The sequence below is a fragment of the Anomaloglossus baeobatrachus genome, chromosome 4 (genome assembly GCF_048569485.1).
Source record: "Anomaloglossus baeobatrachus isolate aAnoBae1 chromosome 4, aAnoBae1.hap1, whole genome shotgun sequence".
Taxonomy (NCBI): Eukaryota; Metazoa; Chordata; class Amphibia; order Anura; family Aromobatidae; genus Anomaloglossus; species Anomaloglossus baeobatrachus.
The window spans coordinates 78664218-78682160 of NC_134356.1; the positions used below are offsets into that span (position 1 = coordinate 78664218).

The window sequence follows — 17943 nt, forward strand, 5'->3', positions numbered from 1 at the left end:
CCGGCATCCGGCTTTTGTGAACGATCGGCTGATCACCCGGCATCCGGCTTTTGTGAACGATCGGCTGATCACCCGGCATCCGGCTTTTGTGAACGATCGGCTGATCACCCGGCATCCGGCTTTTGTGAACGATCGGCTGATCATCCGGCTTTTGTGAACGATCGGCTGATCATCCGGCTTTTGTGAACGATCGGCTGATCACCCGGCATCCGGCTTTTGTGAACGATCGGCTGATCATCCGGCTTTTGTGAACGATCGGCTGATCATCCGGCTTTTGTGAACGATCGGCTGATCATCCGGCTTTTGTGAACGATCGGCTGATCATCCGGCATCCGGCTTTTGTGAACGATTGGCTGATCATCCGGCATCCGGCTTTTGTGAACGATTGGCTGATCATCCGGCATCCGGCTTTTGTGAACGATCGGCTGATCACCCGGCATCCGGCTTTTGTGAACGATCGGCTGATCACCCGGCATCCGGCTTTTGTGAACGATCGGCTGATCACCCGGCAATCCGGCTTTTGTGAACGATCGGCTGATCGCATGGCGGCCGCCGGGTGATCAGCTGATTTTTCATAAAAGCTGGCCGTCAGTAGAACAGTAAAAAACAAACAGATCGGGGTTTTTTTGCAGCATCGGTCACATCAGTTGTGCTACTATCTACAACGCATCCGTTGTGTCAGGCACACAACTGATTGTGACTGATGCAAAACAACGCAAGTGTGAACTTAGCCTAAGGGAATCTCACTAGATTCATGAGGCTTAAATCACATGAATTGGGGGCGGCTGTGCTATTGCAGACAGGTATGTTTTACTTTGAAACGTCAGAGCATTTCAATGAAAACCTAGTTTGAAAAGCCATCTGGAAACAATGGGGACAGACCTGACTAGTCTGATGCAGTCCCCAGCCGGCTTTTGTCAGTATCAGATCTCTCCCTGTGTACACTCCAGCACCATCTGACAATTTCCTTTTAAAGTGAACCTGTCAGGTGCAATATGCTGGGTGTATATTGCTAATCCCTGCCTAACCGTCCCTGTATCTAGTAGCATAGACAAAGCGATCTTGAGAAAAGGTATTTCTAAAGATACCATGTGATATGCTAATGAGGCCAGGGACTAGTCACAAGGGCGTTAGTTCCTGCACTTATTCCGCCTTCTTAGCATGTTGGCACGGGGTTTGCTAACATGCTATTCAATGCCCATGACCCAACGTCATCGTCGGTAGTGGTGCACATACCTGTGTTCGTTGCACTGCCTCAGTCGCTAAGCTTAGGGTCAGTGCGCATGGATCAGAATTCACTGCACTTCCGGTCATGCGCACTAGACCTTTGAAGCCAGGACGTGTACACCCAGCTTCATAGTGCGCATGACCGGAAGTGCGGTGACTTCTGATCTATGCACACTGAGAAGTTGCAATGGACATAAGTACGCGCGTCACTGCCGTTGATGATGCTGGGCAGTGGGCATGGAATAGCATGTTAGTACACTCAGTAGGTATACGAACATGCTAAGAGGGTGGAATATGCTCTAGAAACAGCACCCTTGCGACTAGTCCCTGCAATCATTAGGATATCATAGGATCGTTATGAAAACTTTTTCTAAAGATCTCTTTACCTATGCTACCCTGTTTCCCCGAAAATAAGACACTCTCTTATATTTTTTTTTTTTGCCCCGAAAAAAGCATTAGGTCTTATTTTTAGGGGTTGTCTTATTCTCGAGGAGACACCCCCCCCCCCCAATCGCGCGCGCACACACTCACCACATCCAGTGATACCGTACCACTTGCTTCCGGCCATGTGATGCATTCCTCCTGCAGGTCCTGGAAGCGTCAGAGCTCAGTGTCACATGATGCAAGGTCCTGTAAGCTCCACTGCTCAGTGCACAGCATCGCAGGTGCAAGCTGCCGAGAAGCAATCAATATCGCTGGATGTGGTGTGTGTGTGTATGTGATCTGTAGTGTGTGAATGCGATCTGTAGTATGTGTGTGTGTGTGTGTGTGTCTGTCTGTCTGTGTGTGTGTATGTGTGTATGTGATCTGATGTGAGTGTTCGGCCACAGATGGTTGATGCACTCCCCTGCTCCCGGTCAGCGTCTGGTGAGTATGATAGGGGGGGTCTTCTTTCTTCTGTCCTTTTGGGGGTGTCCGCTGTCTATAATGAAGTGTTCTGCGGTATCTTTTTTACCGCTGCAAGGACACTTCATTATTGGACCGCGGCTGGGTCTTATTTTCGGGGGATGTCTTATATTTAAGCCTCCCTGAAAACTCCTGCTAGGTCTTATTTTCGGGGAAACACGGTACTAGATGCTGGGACACAGGTTCCTGTTAAAGTAGTGAGCCTAATTTACCACTATCATGAAGTACAATATGTTGTGAAAAAACAATCTCATAATCACCAAGATCCATTGAAGTATTCTAGAGTCACGAGGGGCTGCGAAGTCTTTGGCTTTACCCAGAAAGATACGAGAGAGGATGATGAAACTTTACATTTATTCTACATACTCTCCACTGATGACAACACACTTCTTACATCGGTATTCCAAGTTCTGTAAGCCTAGCAAAAAGAAGGATTTCGGTTGTTTCTCAAACCAGTCATCCGTAGCAACCTTCTCATCAGAAATGGTGTGAAATTTGGTACCCTTTAGGTGTTTCTTCAGGTTTGTAAACAGATGATAGTCGAAGGGAGCTAGATCTGGTGAATAAGGTGGATGGTCAACCAGCCCATCACTGCCAGTTTTGCCGTCGTTGCTTATTCAGTGTGAGCGGATGCGTTGACTTGCAGGAACAAGATTCCTTTGGACAGCTTGCCGTGCCTTTTGGCCTTCAGAGCTGCCTTCAATTGGTCCAAACGTTCAATGTAATACCTTGCATTGATGGTGGAAACCTTTTGAAGGTAGTCCACTAGCAGCACGCCCTCCTTATCCCAGAACACAGACGCCATCACCTTAGTGGCTGATTTTTGCACCCTGAACTGCTTTGGATCAGGAGAACCACTGTGCCTCCACTCTTTTGACTGCTCTTTGTTTTCAGGGTCATACAAATAAATCCAGATCCCATCCATAGTGACCAGTCGATCCAGGAAGTTCTTATCAGTCCAGAAACGCTGACAAATGGACCGGGAAGTTTTCACTCGCATGCTTCTCTGATCTGTTGTCAAACATTTGTGGACCCACTTTGCAGAAGCTTCCTCATGTCCAAATGTTCATGGATAATGACACAAACACATTCACGGGAAATCCCCATGATGTCTGCTATTGCTTTAGCTGAAATTTGTGGATTCTCCAGTATGAGGTAGTGCACAGCATCGACGATCTCTGGAACAACAACCAGTGTCTGTCGTCCAGGACATTCCTCATCATTGGTGCTGAAGTGGCCCTTTTTAAATTTGGCAACCCAGTTCTTAACTGTGGAATTTGATCCCCCAATGTCTGCGACATATCACCATGAATATCCTTTGTGGACTTAACTTGCAGAAACAAGAATTTTATCACTCCTCTGCTCTCAGTTGCTGTGAATATCGCATTAGACTCCGCCATTTTGTTTTCCCGGGTGCGTAAGACACTGTTGCTATAAGCAAAAAACACAATTTTGAAAACCTATATTAGACACATAAGGCTTTCATGTGATGTAACATTCGTTAGCATCGAAACAAAAAAAAGATCACAAAGCCAAAGACTTATCAGCAGCCTCTCGTTTAACGGTATAAAGGGACACTGGTCAGAATTTTAAAAATTGGCCTGGTCAGGAAGGAGAAAACGGGCTCGGGGGTGAAGGGGTTAATATAGGTGATGTGTAAATTTGTATGCTGAACCTTTCATGTTATAGTATTGGAAGGAAAGATGAGACTAGAGCGCACACATTAGCTGCATTGTAAGTACATTTATTACCGTCTCCAATGAATTATACTGGGATAATATAAATGCTCTCATATTGAAATGGTGAAGGTAAATAGGAAACTTCAGCTCACCTGCTGCCCAGACTGTTCAGCCTTGCGGGTGCCTAGGATCCTTCGGTTAATCCCAACCGGTAACAGGCAACATGAAGTAAAAGAACAGGACGATCCGGCACAAAATCTCCTTAGGTAAAACATCCAAAATTTATTGAAACATCATTAAAAATAGCGTGAAGACCAAGTGTCCACTCAGATGGAAAACATGGAGATCATGATAACTTTACGCGTTTCGGACTGTTATAAAAACAAAAAAAGTCCTTAATCATAAGTATCTCATGAGCACTGCAGAGCTACTAAAATAGACTGATCTAATGGGTGGATGAGAGGGAGGGGTAGAGGTATGCTAATTACATGCAGACATCAGGTGTAAGTCAAAATTAACGGAGTCCCTCCTCAGTTAAAAATATGTGATTAATATATGAAACAAATTATACGTAAGAATGGGAGGGGGGGGGGAAGGAAGGGAGGGGGGGGGGGAGGATGGAAAGAGATGAATATCAGATTAAATAAAGATTAGAAATAGTAAAAGGTAAGTACAAACATACTGATAGATGTTTAAATAACCAAAAATTTAATATTAACTGATCTGATGGGCATACATTTGGTAAAAATATAATATTCATATATCTAATGTGTCAAAACTGTGTTGAATCATACGTATACTCCAGAGTGGATATAAATATAATCAAACACCATATGAGGATCCACACTATCCATATGTGTGTACATACAACTCCCCTAGATCCAAATGGGGGGGGGGGGGGGGGGTGGGATAGTGGATAAAGGAATCCATGGAAAAATAATCAGATCAATGATGTCCGAATATGTCCAAATATTGAAGGGGGTCGGAAAAGCCCATCAAAAACACCTTATAGATCCTATAAATATACAGAGTGAAACCCCCTATATTGTAATTCTCATTCAAATGATTTAAGCCAGTAGAGATAAGAGGTAAGAGGCCTCTAACTGGAAAAAAAAAATAAAAAAAAAAAATTTAATATTAACTGATCTGGTGGGCATAATTTTGGTAAAAATATAATATTCATATATCTAATGTATCAAAACTGTGTTGAATCATACGTATACTCCAGAGTGGATATAAATATAATCAAACACCATATGAGGATCCACACTATCCATATGTGTGTACATACAACTCCCCTAGATCAAAATGGGAGGGGGGGGGGGATAGTGGATAGAGAAATCTCTTGTAATCTTGTAATTCTCATTCAAATGATTTAAGCCAGTAGAGATATCCTCATATGGTGTTTGATTATATTTATATCCACTCTGGAGTATACGTATGATTCAACACAGTTTTGATACATTAGATATATGAATATTATATTTTTACCAAAATTATGCCCACCAGATCAGTTAATATTAATTTTTTTTTTTTTTTTTTTTTTTCTCCAGTTAGAGGCCTCTTACCTCTTATCTCTACTGGCTTAAATCATTTGAATGAGAATTACAATATAGGGGGTTTCACTCTGTATATTTATAGTATCTATAAGGTGTTTTTGATGGGCTTTTCCGACCCCCTTCAATATTTGGACATATTCGGACATCATTGATCTGATTATTTTTCCATGGATTCCTTTATCCACTATCCCCCCCCCCCCCCCTCCCATTTGGATCTAGGGGAGTTGTATGTACACACATATGGATAGTGTGGATCCTCATATGGTGTTTGATTATATTTATATCCACTCTGGAGTATACGTATGATTCAACACAGTTTTGACACATTAGATATATGAATATTATATTTTTACCAAATTTATGCCCATCAGATCAGTTAATATTAAATTTTTGGTTATTTAAACATCTATCAGTATGTTTGTACTTACCTTTTACTATTTCTAATCTTTATTTAATCTGATATTCATCTCTTTCCATCCTCCCCCCCCCTCCCTTCCTTCCCTACCCCACCCCTCCCATTCTTACGTATAATTTGTTTCATATATTAATCACATATTTTTAACTGAGGAGGGACTCCGTTAATTTTGACTTACACCTGATGTCTGCATGTAATTAGCATACCTCTACCCCTCCCTCTCATCCACCCATTAGATCAGTCTATTTTAGTAGCTCTGCAGTGCTCATGAGATACTTATGATTAAGGACTTTTTTTGTTTTTATAACAGTCCGAAACGCGTAAAGTTATCATGATCTCCATGTTTTCCATCTGAGTGGACACTTGGTCTTCACGCTATTTTTAATGATGTTTCAATAAATTTTGGATGTTTTACCTAAGGAGATTTTGTGCCGGATCGTCCTGTTCTTTTATCTCATATTGAAGCAGCTGCTCGGTGACACGGCTCACTGTTGGCTGCCGGGCAGGACCGAGCCGGACTTTTAATTAAATCTCCTCCAGTGATGTCACACACCGCAATTTGATTTTCCCATCTGCTTTTCTTCTTTGTATTTTCACAGGCATAATCTGGTTGATGGGGATTTACTAATCTGCCGTAAATGTAACCACTTTGCTCTCGACTCCAACCCCCAATCTAGGCTTAATGATCTCCGATAACATTGTGGCTCTGAAAATGGGAAACTGTCTAATCCAGATGGAGTAGAAGCTGTCACTTAAAGTGTTTCTGTAGCAGAGCAGGTGTTAGTGAAGATTTTTTTCCGATGCTTTGGTATAGTAGGCTCATCATAAGGCCTAGGCCACACGGCATGAAAATCTGAACATCGCATTCTACATGGACCAATATTACCCTATGTGTCAGCACCCATGAGCGATTATTTTCTCAGCCCTAAGTGGACTGGGAAAACAAGTAATGGAAGTCTTGTATCTCTCGCACCCATTCAAGTCTATGGGTCGAGAGAAAAATCGTACTGCACTCGCAGTACACTGGTGTACCGCGAGTGCAGGGCGAGAATGGCAATAGCCAGCAACGGAGGAGAGAGGGAGATAAATGATCGGACCTCAGTCGCAGCGACACTCTGCTCCTGCTGTGCTGTCAGCGTGAGCCAAGTGTCATGCGAGGATTGCAATAGATCCCCGCGTGGCCCCGGCCTTAGGCTCCGTGCCCACGATCAGGGTTTACAGCATTTTGGATGCAACTTTTTTTCACTGCATCCGAAACGCTGTATTGTACAGTAAAAGCACAGTGGATGGGATTTCTATAAATCCCATGCCCACTGTGCTTGTTCTTCCCACAGTGTAAACTAACCTTCGGTGCGAGTTCCCGAGCCCCAGCATGTCCATTTATGCTGCAGAGCTGCGAGTATTCTCCACAAAGAGACCGCAGCGGCCCGAACCCTGACCGTGGGCACAGGCAGCTGCAGTCTCCTGCGGACAACACTCAAGGCCCCGCAGGAGAGGACATGCTGCGTCATCCGGATCGTGGGCACGTAGCCTTAGGCTATGGTCACACACTGCATCTTCTTTCTGAGTGCATCTTGACTGCATCGTTTTCCTGTGGTTACAGAAAATGCAGCTTGTGGCCGAAAAACGCATGACGTTTTTGCCGTGTTTTTAAAGGAGCAACAAAATCTGATAGGAGAGGAAAATTGATAGAACATAGACTAGATAATAACAGAAAAGATAGAAATAAAAAACAGTATAGCTTGATAGAGCAATAGCTAGCTTGTTTTTTCAATTTTTTTCTTTTGTTTTTTTTTTTAAAAAAAAAAAAGACGTAGTGTCATCCCTATTTTTTTATATCCAGCACAGGAACAGCAGCTGCTGCAGGCTGCAACCCTCAGCTGTCTGCTGTACCTTGGCTGGTTGTGAAAAATAGGAGGGACCCCATGCTTTTTTTTTTTTTATTTGATTTATTTATTAAAATGAAATGGGGTGCCCCCCATTTTTCTAAAACCAGCCAAGGTACAGCAGACAACTGGGGGCTGATATTATTAGGGTGGGACGGGCCATGGTTGTTTGGCCCTTTCCAGTCTAACAATGGCAGCCCACAGCTGCCCCAAAAGTGGCGCATCCATGAGATGCGCCAATTCTGGCGCTGGACCCAGCTCTTCCCGTTGCCCTAGTGTGGTGCCAATCAGGGTAATAAGGAGTTAAAAACAGCCCACAGCTACCATTAAGTCCTAGATTAGTAATGACAGGCGTCTGAGACACCCACCATCATTAATCTGTAAGTGAAAAGAAATAAACACAAACACCAAAATAATGCTTTGTTTGAAATAAAAAAACAAAAAAGCACCCTCTTTCACCACTTTATTAACCCCCCCCAAACTCCCCTCAGTAATCAACTCAAGGTCCCACGACGCTTCCAGCACTGCTACGTATATCTGAAGCTCAGTCATCGGCCATAGAACAGGACTGCCCGCTGTGAGCTCCACTCAGCAACTGAAGTGAGCCTCTCGATAAGCGGTGACGTCACTCAGGTGATTTCCGGTCACAGCCAGAGTCCTCCAGCTGTGACAGCAAATCACCTAAGTAACGTCACCAATTATCGAGCAGCTCACTTTAGTCTCGGCCTGATTTGAGGTCACAGGTGGAGAAATACAGAATACAGACTATAATGGGCAGCGTGCTGTATTCTGCCTACAAAGCAGGCTGGCAGAAATTAGGCTTTGTGTTATGAGAAAATTTACAATAATCCTTTTTTTCAGATTTCAGGATAATGAATGATGTATAAGATTGGTTCACACTTGTCTCTGGAATTCTTCATTTTTCATGTTTGTTACATGTGCTTTCATTTATACTCTATGAAAGGGTTAGGCAAAATCCTGCTACAAATGGACCCGCTTCTCTATCGGGGAATAGACTGATGGGTGCCTAAGTGTGCTCATCAAATGAATAAAACAACCCCTTTATTTGTCTTTCATTGCATTTGTATCAGACGTAATATTGGTATAGGTGAAGGTGCATATATTCTACATGATTATGGGGAATGAGCTTTCCTAGGGATGTTCCTTTCCTAGTAGGCTCGGGCTGCCCAGCGACTCTAGCCACGCACCGACAAAGTTCACTATGTTGCTACTATATCACAGTGCAGTACAAATGAATATGGTCACATTTCAACACCAATAGTACTGTAATGCGACTACATACATGTGTATAGCACAGGGCTGTGGAGTCGGTAAACCAAACCTTCGACTCCGACTCCTCAATTTCTCTTGCACCGACTCCGACATATATTGCTTATAGTTAGGTGAAAAATTTATTGTAATACATGAACATGTGTATGTGAACATCAGACAGTTAATAATTTGTATGATACAATAATCAAGATATTTGGATAGAACATAAAATATATTTATTGGAATACAACTTTAGAACACAAACTGTAATAAATTGTAAATATGTAATACACTATGTAATATACAGTAGATTACATATATATCGTGTGTATATATATATATATATAATATATATATATATATATATAATTACATATTGTATTACATATTTACAATTTATTAGTTTTTTGTGTTCTAAAGTTGTATTCCAATAAATATATTTTATGTTCTAATTATCTTGATTATTGTGTCATAAAAAGGATTAAATGTCTGATGTTCACATTGCACTACAATACATTTTTCACTTAAATATAAGCATTATACTAAATGTTATTATTTAGTAAAATATTCAGCACATTCTGCATTGCACTACTGTCCCCAATTTATTATATATTTTAGGAGTCGGAGTCGGTGCATTTTATACCAGGGCTGTGGAGTTGGAGTCGGAGCTCATTTTGGTGGAGTCGGAGTCGGTATAAAATGCACCGACTCGGACTCCTAAAATATATAATAAATTGGGGACAGTAGTGCAACGCAGAATGTGCTGAATATTTTACTAAATAATATTTAGTATAATGCTTATATTTAAGTGAAAAATGTATTGTAGTACAATGTGAACATCAAACATTTAATAATTTTTATGCTACAATAATCAATATATTTGGATAGAACATAAAATACACTTATTAGAATACAACTCTAGAACACAAAAAACTAATAAATTGTAAATATGTAATACAATAAATATATACATACACACAAGATAAATACACACACACAAGATATATATGTAATCCACTGTATATTACATAGTGTATTACATATTTACAATTTATGACAGTTTTGTGTGTTCTAAAGTTGTATCCAATAAATATTTTATGTTCTATCCAAATATCTTGATTATTGTATCATAAAAATTATTAAATGTCTGATGTTCACATACACATGTTCATGTACTACAATACATTTTTCACCTAACTATAAGCAATATATGTAGGAGTCGGAGTCAGGGTCGGTGCAAGAGAAATTGAGGAGTCGGAGTCTGAGTCGAAGGTTTGGCTTACTGACTCCACAGCCCTGTTTTATACCGACTCAGACTCCACCAAAATGAGCTCCGACTCCACAGCCCTGGTATAGCACGTCATGTGTGTCATGGCCAAAGTTGCTGTGTATCCCTAGCCAGTCTACCACCCAACAAACAGGCAAAATGCTCCTTAGAATTATTTATTGCTTTATGTACATTCGATGTTGCAGATTTTTCGCTAAGCTTTCACACATCTGGTTTGTGCTGAGTGGCACAATCCGGCTCAAAAACCTGTGCAACGGATGCGGCGAAAAAAACGGATCCGTTGCATAAGTTTTTCCATGCGGTCCGTCCAGTTTTTAACGGATGCGGCTTGATTCTGAGCATGCGCAGTACAAAAAAACGCATCGGTTTTTGCCGCAGGACGCGGCATTCAGCGTCCATAGGCTGGCATTGTGAATCGGCGCGATGCGGTTTTTTTCGCCGCACAAAAAAACGTGCCAGAGAACGTTCCATCCGGCCGCCGCATGGGCTAAATATGCCGCATCCGGCAAAAACCAGACGCAACGCAAAGCCATGCGGCACAATACAGCACTAATGCAAGTCTATGCGGGAAAAACGCAACCGGTGGCAAAAAAAAACGGTTGCGTTTTTTCTGCAGAGCGCCGTATTATGCCGCACGGCAAAAAAAACGGATGTTTGAAAGCAGCCTAAGGGGGTTGTACACTATTCAGACAACCCTTCTTATTCCCCATGTTTGGCCCCGTTAAAATAAAAAAAAGCTTATACTCACCTCCCATGCGGGCGCTGTTCCAGCAGTGCGGGCGCTGTTCCAGCAGTGTCGGCGCTCAATTGTGATTGTTGCTTCATGCGTGCCCAACCCCCAATCACAGTTGAGCGCCGACACTGCTGGAACAGCACCCGCATGGGAGGGGAGTATAAGCTTTTTTTTATTTTAACGGGGCCAAACATGGGGAATGAGAAGAGGTCCAAGTAGTGGACAGCCCCTTTAAGGGGTTTATTGCAGTTTGATCGATTGAAACCTATAAGGAATGATTAAAGAACAAGGAGATACATTTACTGAGCAGAATGCACCAGAATTTTGTCTCAAGTTGCAGAAAAATTTGGTTTAAAAGCTGTGTAAGTACGTCAACCAAAAGGTGGCATCATGAAGTAAGCAGCTTTACAAACCTGCTGACAATCGGAAAGGGTGTATAACCTGTGTTGTGTTTGTGGGAGCTCACACTGTTCTTGGTAATAAATCTTCCTGTTTGTATTCATCTATTCCCTTGTGTTTCTAGGGCACCCCAAAACTAAAGGACCTTGTGTTTCTCAAAAATCAGCTAGAAGGCCTACAACGTAAACTGGAGAACGAAGTACAGGCCGGAGTATCCCAGGTAATACGTTATCATTAGTGATGGGCGAATAGAAACTCTGTGTCCGGATAATGCTTACTGAATAGCAAGCATTATTCCATTACAGAGAGGGGGAGCCAGCACTGCCTATGAATGGCATGCAACAAATAAAAAGTGTAAAATTCACAAATTCATTCCTACTGTACTATAATGCAAAATGAGACTTTTAGCAAACAACTGATCAATAATTTGAGCCACCCCTGCCACGTCACGGCAAATCTCAATAGGGGGGTCCTACTCTATATTATATAATTTACCATTGTGCCATACGGCCTCCTAAATATTTTAATAAGCAGAACCATATAAAAGCAACACATATACCTATGACATCTCAGATCCGCTCCCATGTTGCAAAGACAGACAACTGCGAATAAAGGCAGTCCAGGTACCAGCATATGCAGCGAGGCCAGACACACCAGCACGATGTCAGAACTAGCCCTCACAGTGACTGACCAGCAGCCATGGATAAAGCCGGAGCAGGCCCAAGTAAATGGTGTTTAATTAATGATGCCTGTGGAACAGGGTAATGTGAACAGGCTCCAACTTTAGTTTTGATAGTAGCAGAAGGAATTTGAAAACCACACTGGGCGTGCACGGCATAGTGGGGGTCAGCCACCGGACCAGTAAATCATTATAGAGAGGGGGGAGCCAGCACTGCCTATGAATGGCATGCAACAAATAAAAAGTGTAAAATTCACAAATTAATTCCTACTGTACTATAATGCAAAATGAGATTTTTAGCAAACAATTGATCAATAATTTGAGCCACCCCTGCCATGTCACGGCAAATCTCAATAGGGGGGTCCTACTCTATATTATATAATTTACCATTGTGCCATACGGCCTCCTAAATATTTTAATAAGCATATAAAAGCAACACATGTACATATATTGTAGTACAGTTGGAATTATTTATGAAGTTACACTTTTAATTTTTCGCTCGCCATTTTTCAAGCAATGCTGGCTCCCCCCCCCCCCTTCTGATGTATACAAGCATTATTCCAGTATTCATCACAGCAAGAAAAATGCTCGGGTTCTCCATCTCAATACATGATTTATGGAAATGTAGATATCATTGATGGTTTCATATATACCGGTACTTTACGTGAACATAAAATGGTAAAATCTTTCACTGCAGCCCTCTCCACCACATGGGATTGTCTGCCATGTTTCCTTCAGACGAGAGATGACAAGGTTTGCACCCATTCAGTATTGAATGTATTACAAGCATGTAAGAGAATGAAGAGTAAGGCTAGGTTCACATTTTCGTTGTTTTGCATCAGTCACATGCGTCGCTTGACGCATGTGACTGATGCGCTGTACAACGGATGACAAAAATAACAGAATTCTTTGTCGGACTCCTTTGTGTGCGGGGGGCGGAGCGCGAGGGGGCAGAGTTCGGGGTGGGTGGAGCCGACCGGGGCTGTGGCACGGAGGACGTCAGTGCCGCGGGGACTGCAGGGCTGGGGACGCGTGTGTGTGTGTACATGCTGAGTGCGGGAGGGGGCGGAGCCGAGCGGGGAAGTGTTGGGCTCCCTGCACACCCAGGGTAAATATCGGGTATAAGCAAAGCACTTTTTGCTTGGTTACCCGATATTTACACTGGTTACCAGCATACACCGCTTAGCACTGGCTCCCTGCACACGTAACCAGTGTAAATATCGGGTAACTAACCAAAGCGCATTGCTTAGTAACCCGATGTGTATCCTGGTTACGTGTGCAGGGAGCCAGAGAGCGCATGCGCATCGAAATCCTACGGATCGCGCTGCTCAAAAAAAAACGTTACATGCTGCGTTCCTCCCGCCCCACGGTCAGTCGTTCCACGACTGATCAGTCGGGCGGAGGGTGCAACGAAGCCTCATCAGTCACAATCCGCCGCTCATACAAGTATATGGGAACAACGGAATCCGCCAAGCGGATTCCGTTGTTTACCAGAGCAGCGGATTGTGACTGATACAATTTAACGGAAGTGTGAACCTAGCCTAAATCGGGGAGGTTGTACCTGTCTAAAAATTTCCAATAAAAAGGATAATCCCATTTTATGAAAGGATGCCACATTGCTAAGATATGCCTTCACATTATAGTCTATGGGAGTCCAAACTGTGTTTGCCTAGAAAAAAAACTTACTGTAATGCCATCAAAAATGTCCAAAAAACATTGTACACTTAATTAATGAAGCGTTAAAGGATTTTCCGATTTCAAAATCTGTGACGTGCTTGTACTGTGGGTTTTTTGTTTTTATTTTTAATAAAACTGTGCTGAGGGATAGGGATTTATCTGAAATCAGAAAACCCCTTTAAAGGGAACCTGTAACCAGATTTGTCCCCTATAAACTGCAGGCACCACTACTGAGCTCTTAAATAACACATTCCAGAATACTGTGTATAAGAGCACGGGCCGCACTGTATAACGTAAATAAAAACTTCTAGGAGTGGTCCAGTCCGATGGGTGTCGCTGCTCTCTGGTCCAGCGACACCTCTCTGCAGCCCGACAACTCCTCTCTGCTGCGATCTCCATCCTCCTTCTACCCAGCTCAGCCGGCATTGCGGTCCTGCTCCGGCGCACTTTGATCTGCCCTGCTGAGGACAGATCAAAGTACTGTAATGTGCAGGCGCGAGGAAAGGTTAAAGACCGCACTACAATACTTTGATCTCCCCTGAACAGAGCAGATCAAAGTGCGCCTACACAGGACCGCAATGCCGACTAGTGTGCATGATGCGTAGGACGTGTCATGTACACGGCCTCAGAAAAAAAGAGGATGGCCATCGCCGCAGAGAGGAAGCGACGGACCAGAGAGCAGTGTCACCCATCGGACCGGACCGCACTGTAGGTGAGTGTTTTAAAAGTGTTTTTTACATTATACAGCATGGCCTGGGCTATTATATACAGTATTCTGGAATGCTGTATATAAGGGCTCACTGGTGGTGGCCACAGCTTAAAGTCACCAAATCTCATGACAGGTTCTCTTTAAAACAATCCAAAGAAAATATGGTTTATTTATTTCACTAGAAACATCCAGAATACAAAAACCTGGTGCGTAAGTGAGTAGGGCCAAACTAATCCTTTATATAATATATAGTTGAAACCAGAAGTTTACATACACTATCTAAAAAGACACATCTGCATGTTTTTCTCTCTATCTGACATTAAATCAGAATAAACCTTTCCTGTTTTAGGTCAATTACAATTATCAAAATTATTTAGATTTGCCAAACGCCAGAATGAGTTTATGCTCGCTGGTTGAAGGTACTTGGCTGAGAGGACAGGCCATCGAGTCTTCACTACTGCTACCGGAGTTGGCAGCAGGTACACACGGTGGTAAGCAGCATGAAGAGGGCAGCCCCAGGGGATCTGCGGTACCCAAGCAGCTGGTGCCACAGACACAATACAGTCTCTGGTAGTAATGACAGCAACAGCAGGCGAAGTCGTGGATCCGTCCGGGATGGATGGAGCAGCGACCATCGTTGATACTTGCAGTTGTGGATATCGTGGTAGCCGTCCGGCGTGGATGGTAGCGGCAGCAGCAAGACAGCGAATTGGCACAGCACTGAAATACAGATAAGTGTCAGCAGCAGAATTCAGTACGACAGCAGCAGCACTAGCAATGTTGGAAACTATTTGCCCAGGCACTTGCCTTAAGGGGAAGGTGCCCCAAATAACTGAAACCTCTCATCTGACCTGAGAGGCACTTCCAGGTCAGACTCTGGGAGACAGCAGCATAGACCAGAGACGAGGCAGCCGCCGCAGGACAGTTGGGCAGGTGAGAGAACCTATGTCCCTGCCGGGGGTGGGGGGGGCAGAACAATGCGGAGACGCCGGTATGGGCATTAGAGAGAGAGAACATTCTAAGGCATTTTTATTACTTTCTGCAAAGTCAAAAGTTTCCATACATTTCATTAGTATTTGGTACCATTGCCCTTGAAATGTATGACTTGGGTCAAACATTTTGAATATTCTTCCACAAGCTTCTCACAATAGTTGGTAGGAATTTGGGACTATTCCTCCTGACAGAACTGATGTATCTGAGCCATGTTTGTAGGTGGCCTTGCTCGCACTGGCCTTTTCAACTTTGCCCATAAATTTTCAATAGGACTGAGATCAGGGCTTTATGATGGCCACTCCAAAACATTGACTTTATTATCCTTAAGCCACTTTGTCACCAGTTTGGTAGTATACTTTGGGTTATTGTCCATATGGAAGACCCATTACCGCCCAAGCTTTAAATTCCTGGCTGATGTCTTGAAATGTTGCTTCAGTATTGCCATGTAATCTTCTTTCCTCATGATGCCATCTATTTTGTGAAGTACACCAGTCCCTCCTGCAGCAAAACAACCCCACAACATGATGCTGCCATCCCCGTGTTTTGCAGTTGGGATGGTGTTCTTAGGCTTCAAAGCTTCTCCCTTTTTCTTCCAAACATAACCATGGTCATTACGGCCAAACAGTTCAATTTTAGTTTCGTCAGCCCAGAGGACATCTCTCCAAAAATTAAGGTCTTTGTTCCTGTGTGCATTTGCAAACATTAATATAGCTTTTTTTTATGTTTCTTTTGGAGTAATGGCTTCTTCCTGGTAGAGTGGACTTTCAGCCCATGTTGATACAGTACTTGTTGTTTCCCTGTGGATAATGATACAATCTTACCAGCTTCTACCAGTGTCTTCACAAGTTCTTTTGCTTTTGTTCTTTGGTCAGACATGTGCATATCAACCCAAGCACGTTCCCCTCTGGTACACAGAACCCGTCTCCTTCATGAGTAGTATGATGACTGGACATTCTCATCTTGTTTGTACTTTTGTATAATTGTTTGTACAGATGAACAAGGCACCTTCAGGTATCTGGAAATTGCACCCAAGTATGAACCAGATTTGTGCAAGTCTACAATTCTCTTCCTGAGATCTTGGCTTTTTTTTGACTTTCCCATGATTGTACACAAAGAAACAGTGTGTTTCAGGTGTGCATTCACCCCTTCACACCCGGCCGATTTTCTGTTTGTTTTTTTGCTCCCCTTCTTCCGAGAGCCATAACTTTTTTAGTTTTTCATCAATTTTGTCATACGAGGGCTTGTTTTTTGTGGGATGAGTTGTACTTCTAAATGAAATCATGCATTTTACCATGTAGTGGCAAAATAAGTGCAATTGCATGATTATTTTTGGGATATTATATTCACTATATGGTAAAACTGATGTCAGTATGATGCTTCAGGTCGGTACGAGTTCGTAGACCCCAAATACGTATGTATAGCTTTACTTTTATCTAAGGGGGTTAAAAAAATTCAGAAGACTAAAGATCAGCAGTCTGATCACTAATTCATTTCTGTTGATCACAGCTACACAACTGTGATCACCAGAACTACTCACCAGTTCTTACAGGCAGCACTTGGCCAGATGAAACCGGAAATGAGTCATGTAAGCTACAGGAGTCGTTACAAGACCCTGTGCTACCATGCAGGAATTGTCGCCGACTGCCCGAAACATCCGCAGCTAATAACACCTATATGGCTTAGGACGTAATGTTACGGCCCATGGTCGTTAAGGGGTTAAAATACATCCACAGGGGTGTCTAACGTAGATGTTGCCAATAAACCTATCAGAAGCTTCTAAAGACATGACATCCTCATATGGGCTGTCCCATATTGTTTAAAGGCATAGTACTCTTAGTGTATGTAAACTGTTGACTTTGCAGAAAGTTATAAAAATGCTTTAAAACATTCTGTCTCCCTCAGTATTCTGGCATTTGGCAAATATACCGTAAATAATTTTGGTTCCTAATTGACCTAAAACGAGAGAGTTTTTTTCTGGTTTCATGTCAGATAGTGAGAAAAACATGCAGATGTGTCTTTATAGATAATGTTTATAAACTTCTGATTTCAGCTGCATAATCCAATAAACACGCCTTACCTATGTGTATGACACTTAGGATCTCTCGTACATTTTACATTAGTCGCTTTATTGACCAGAGGGGTCAAATGAAAACGACCTACTGCCATTTTTGGGGTGGTCCAGAGTTTGATCCCTCTGCCTCATGGCTGCCCCTTTTCCAGCAGTCTGTTCGTAGTGTGGAATATGACATGGGCAGGACCACACAGATGCTGTTATGGGAAACGATAACGCACAGTCTCCGTGCACTTGCTTGTACCATTTGCTGACTATACAAAGATGGCCCTTATCGGTAATGTATATTGCATTATCCTGGGTCCTAATCTGCCTCATTTGTGAATTATATCTCCTCCTCACTCAACCCCACCCATCTGACACATCCATCAATGTCAATGGCTGCTCACTTTCCCCAGTCCCACGTGCTCGCTGCTTGGGAGTAAAGGATGCTTTACACGCTGCGACATC

The 17943-nt window shown here is 42.9% G+C and overlaps 1 protein-coding gene across 1 annotated transcript in view; it reads left to right on the top strand.

The window, feature by feature from the left end:
* LOC142303223 (SLC35A4 upstream open reading frame protein) overlaps nt 1-17943 on the top strand; it is a 29938-nt gene that overhangs the window by 9679 nt on the left and 2316 nt on the right. Inside the window, exon 2 of the mRNA XM_075344436.1 lies at nt 11489-11584. Within this exon, the coding sequence (XP_075200551.1) occupies nt 11489-11584 (96 nt within the window). The remainder of the gene's footprint in view (nt 1-11488; nt 11585-17943) is intronic.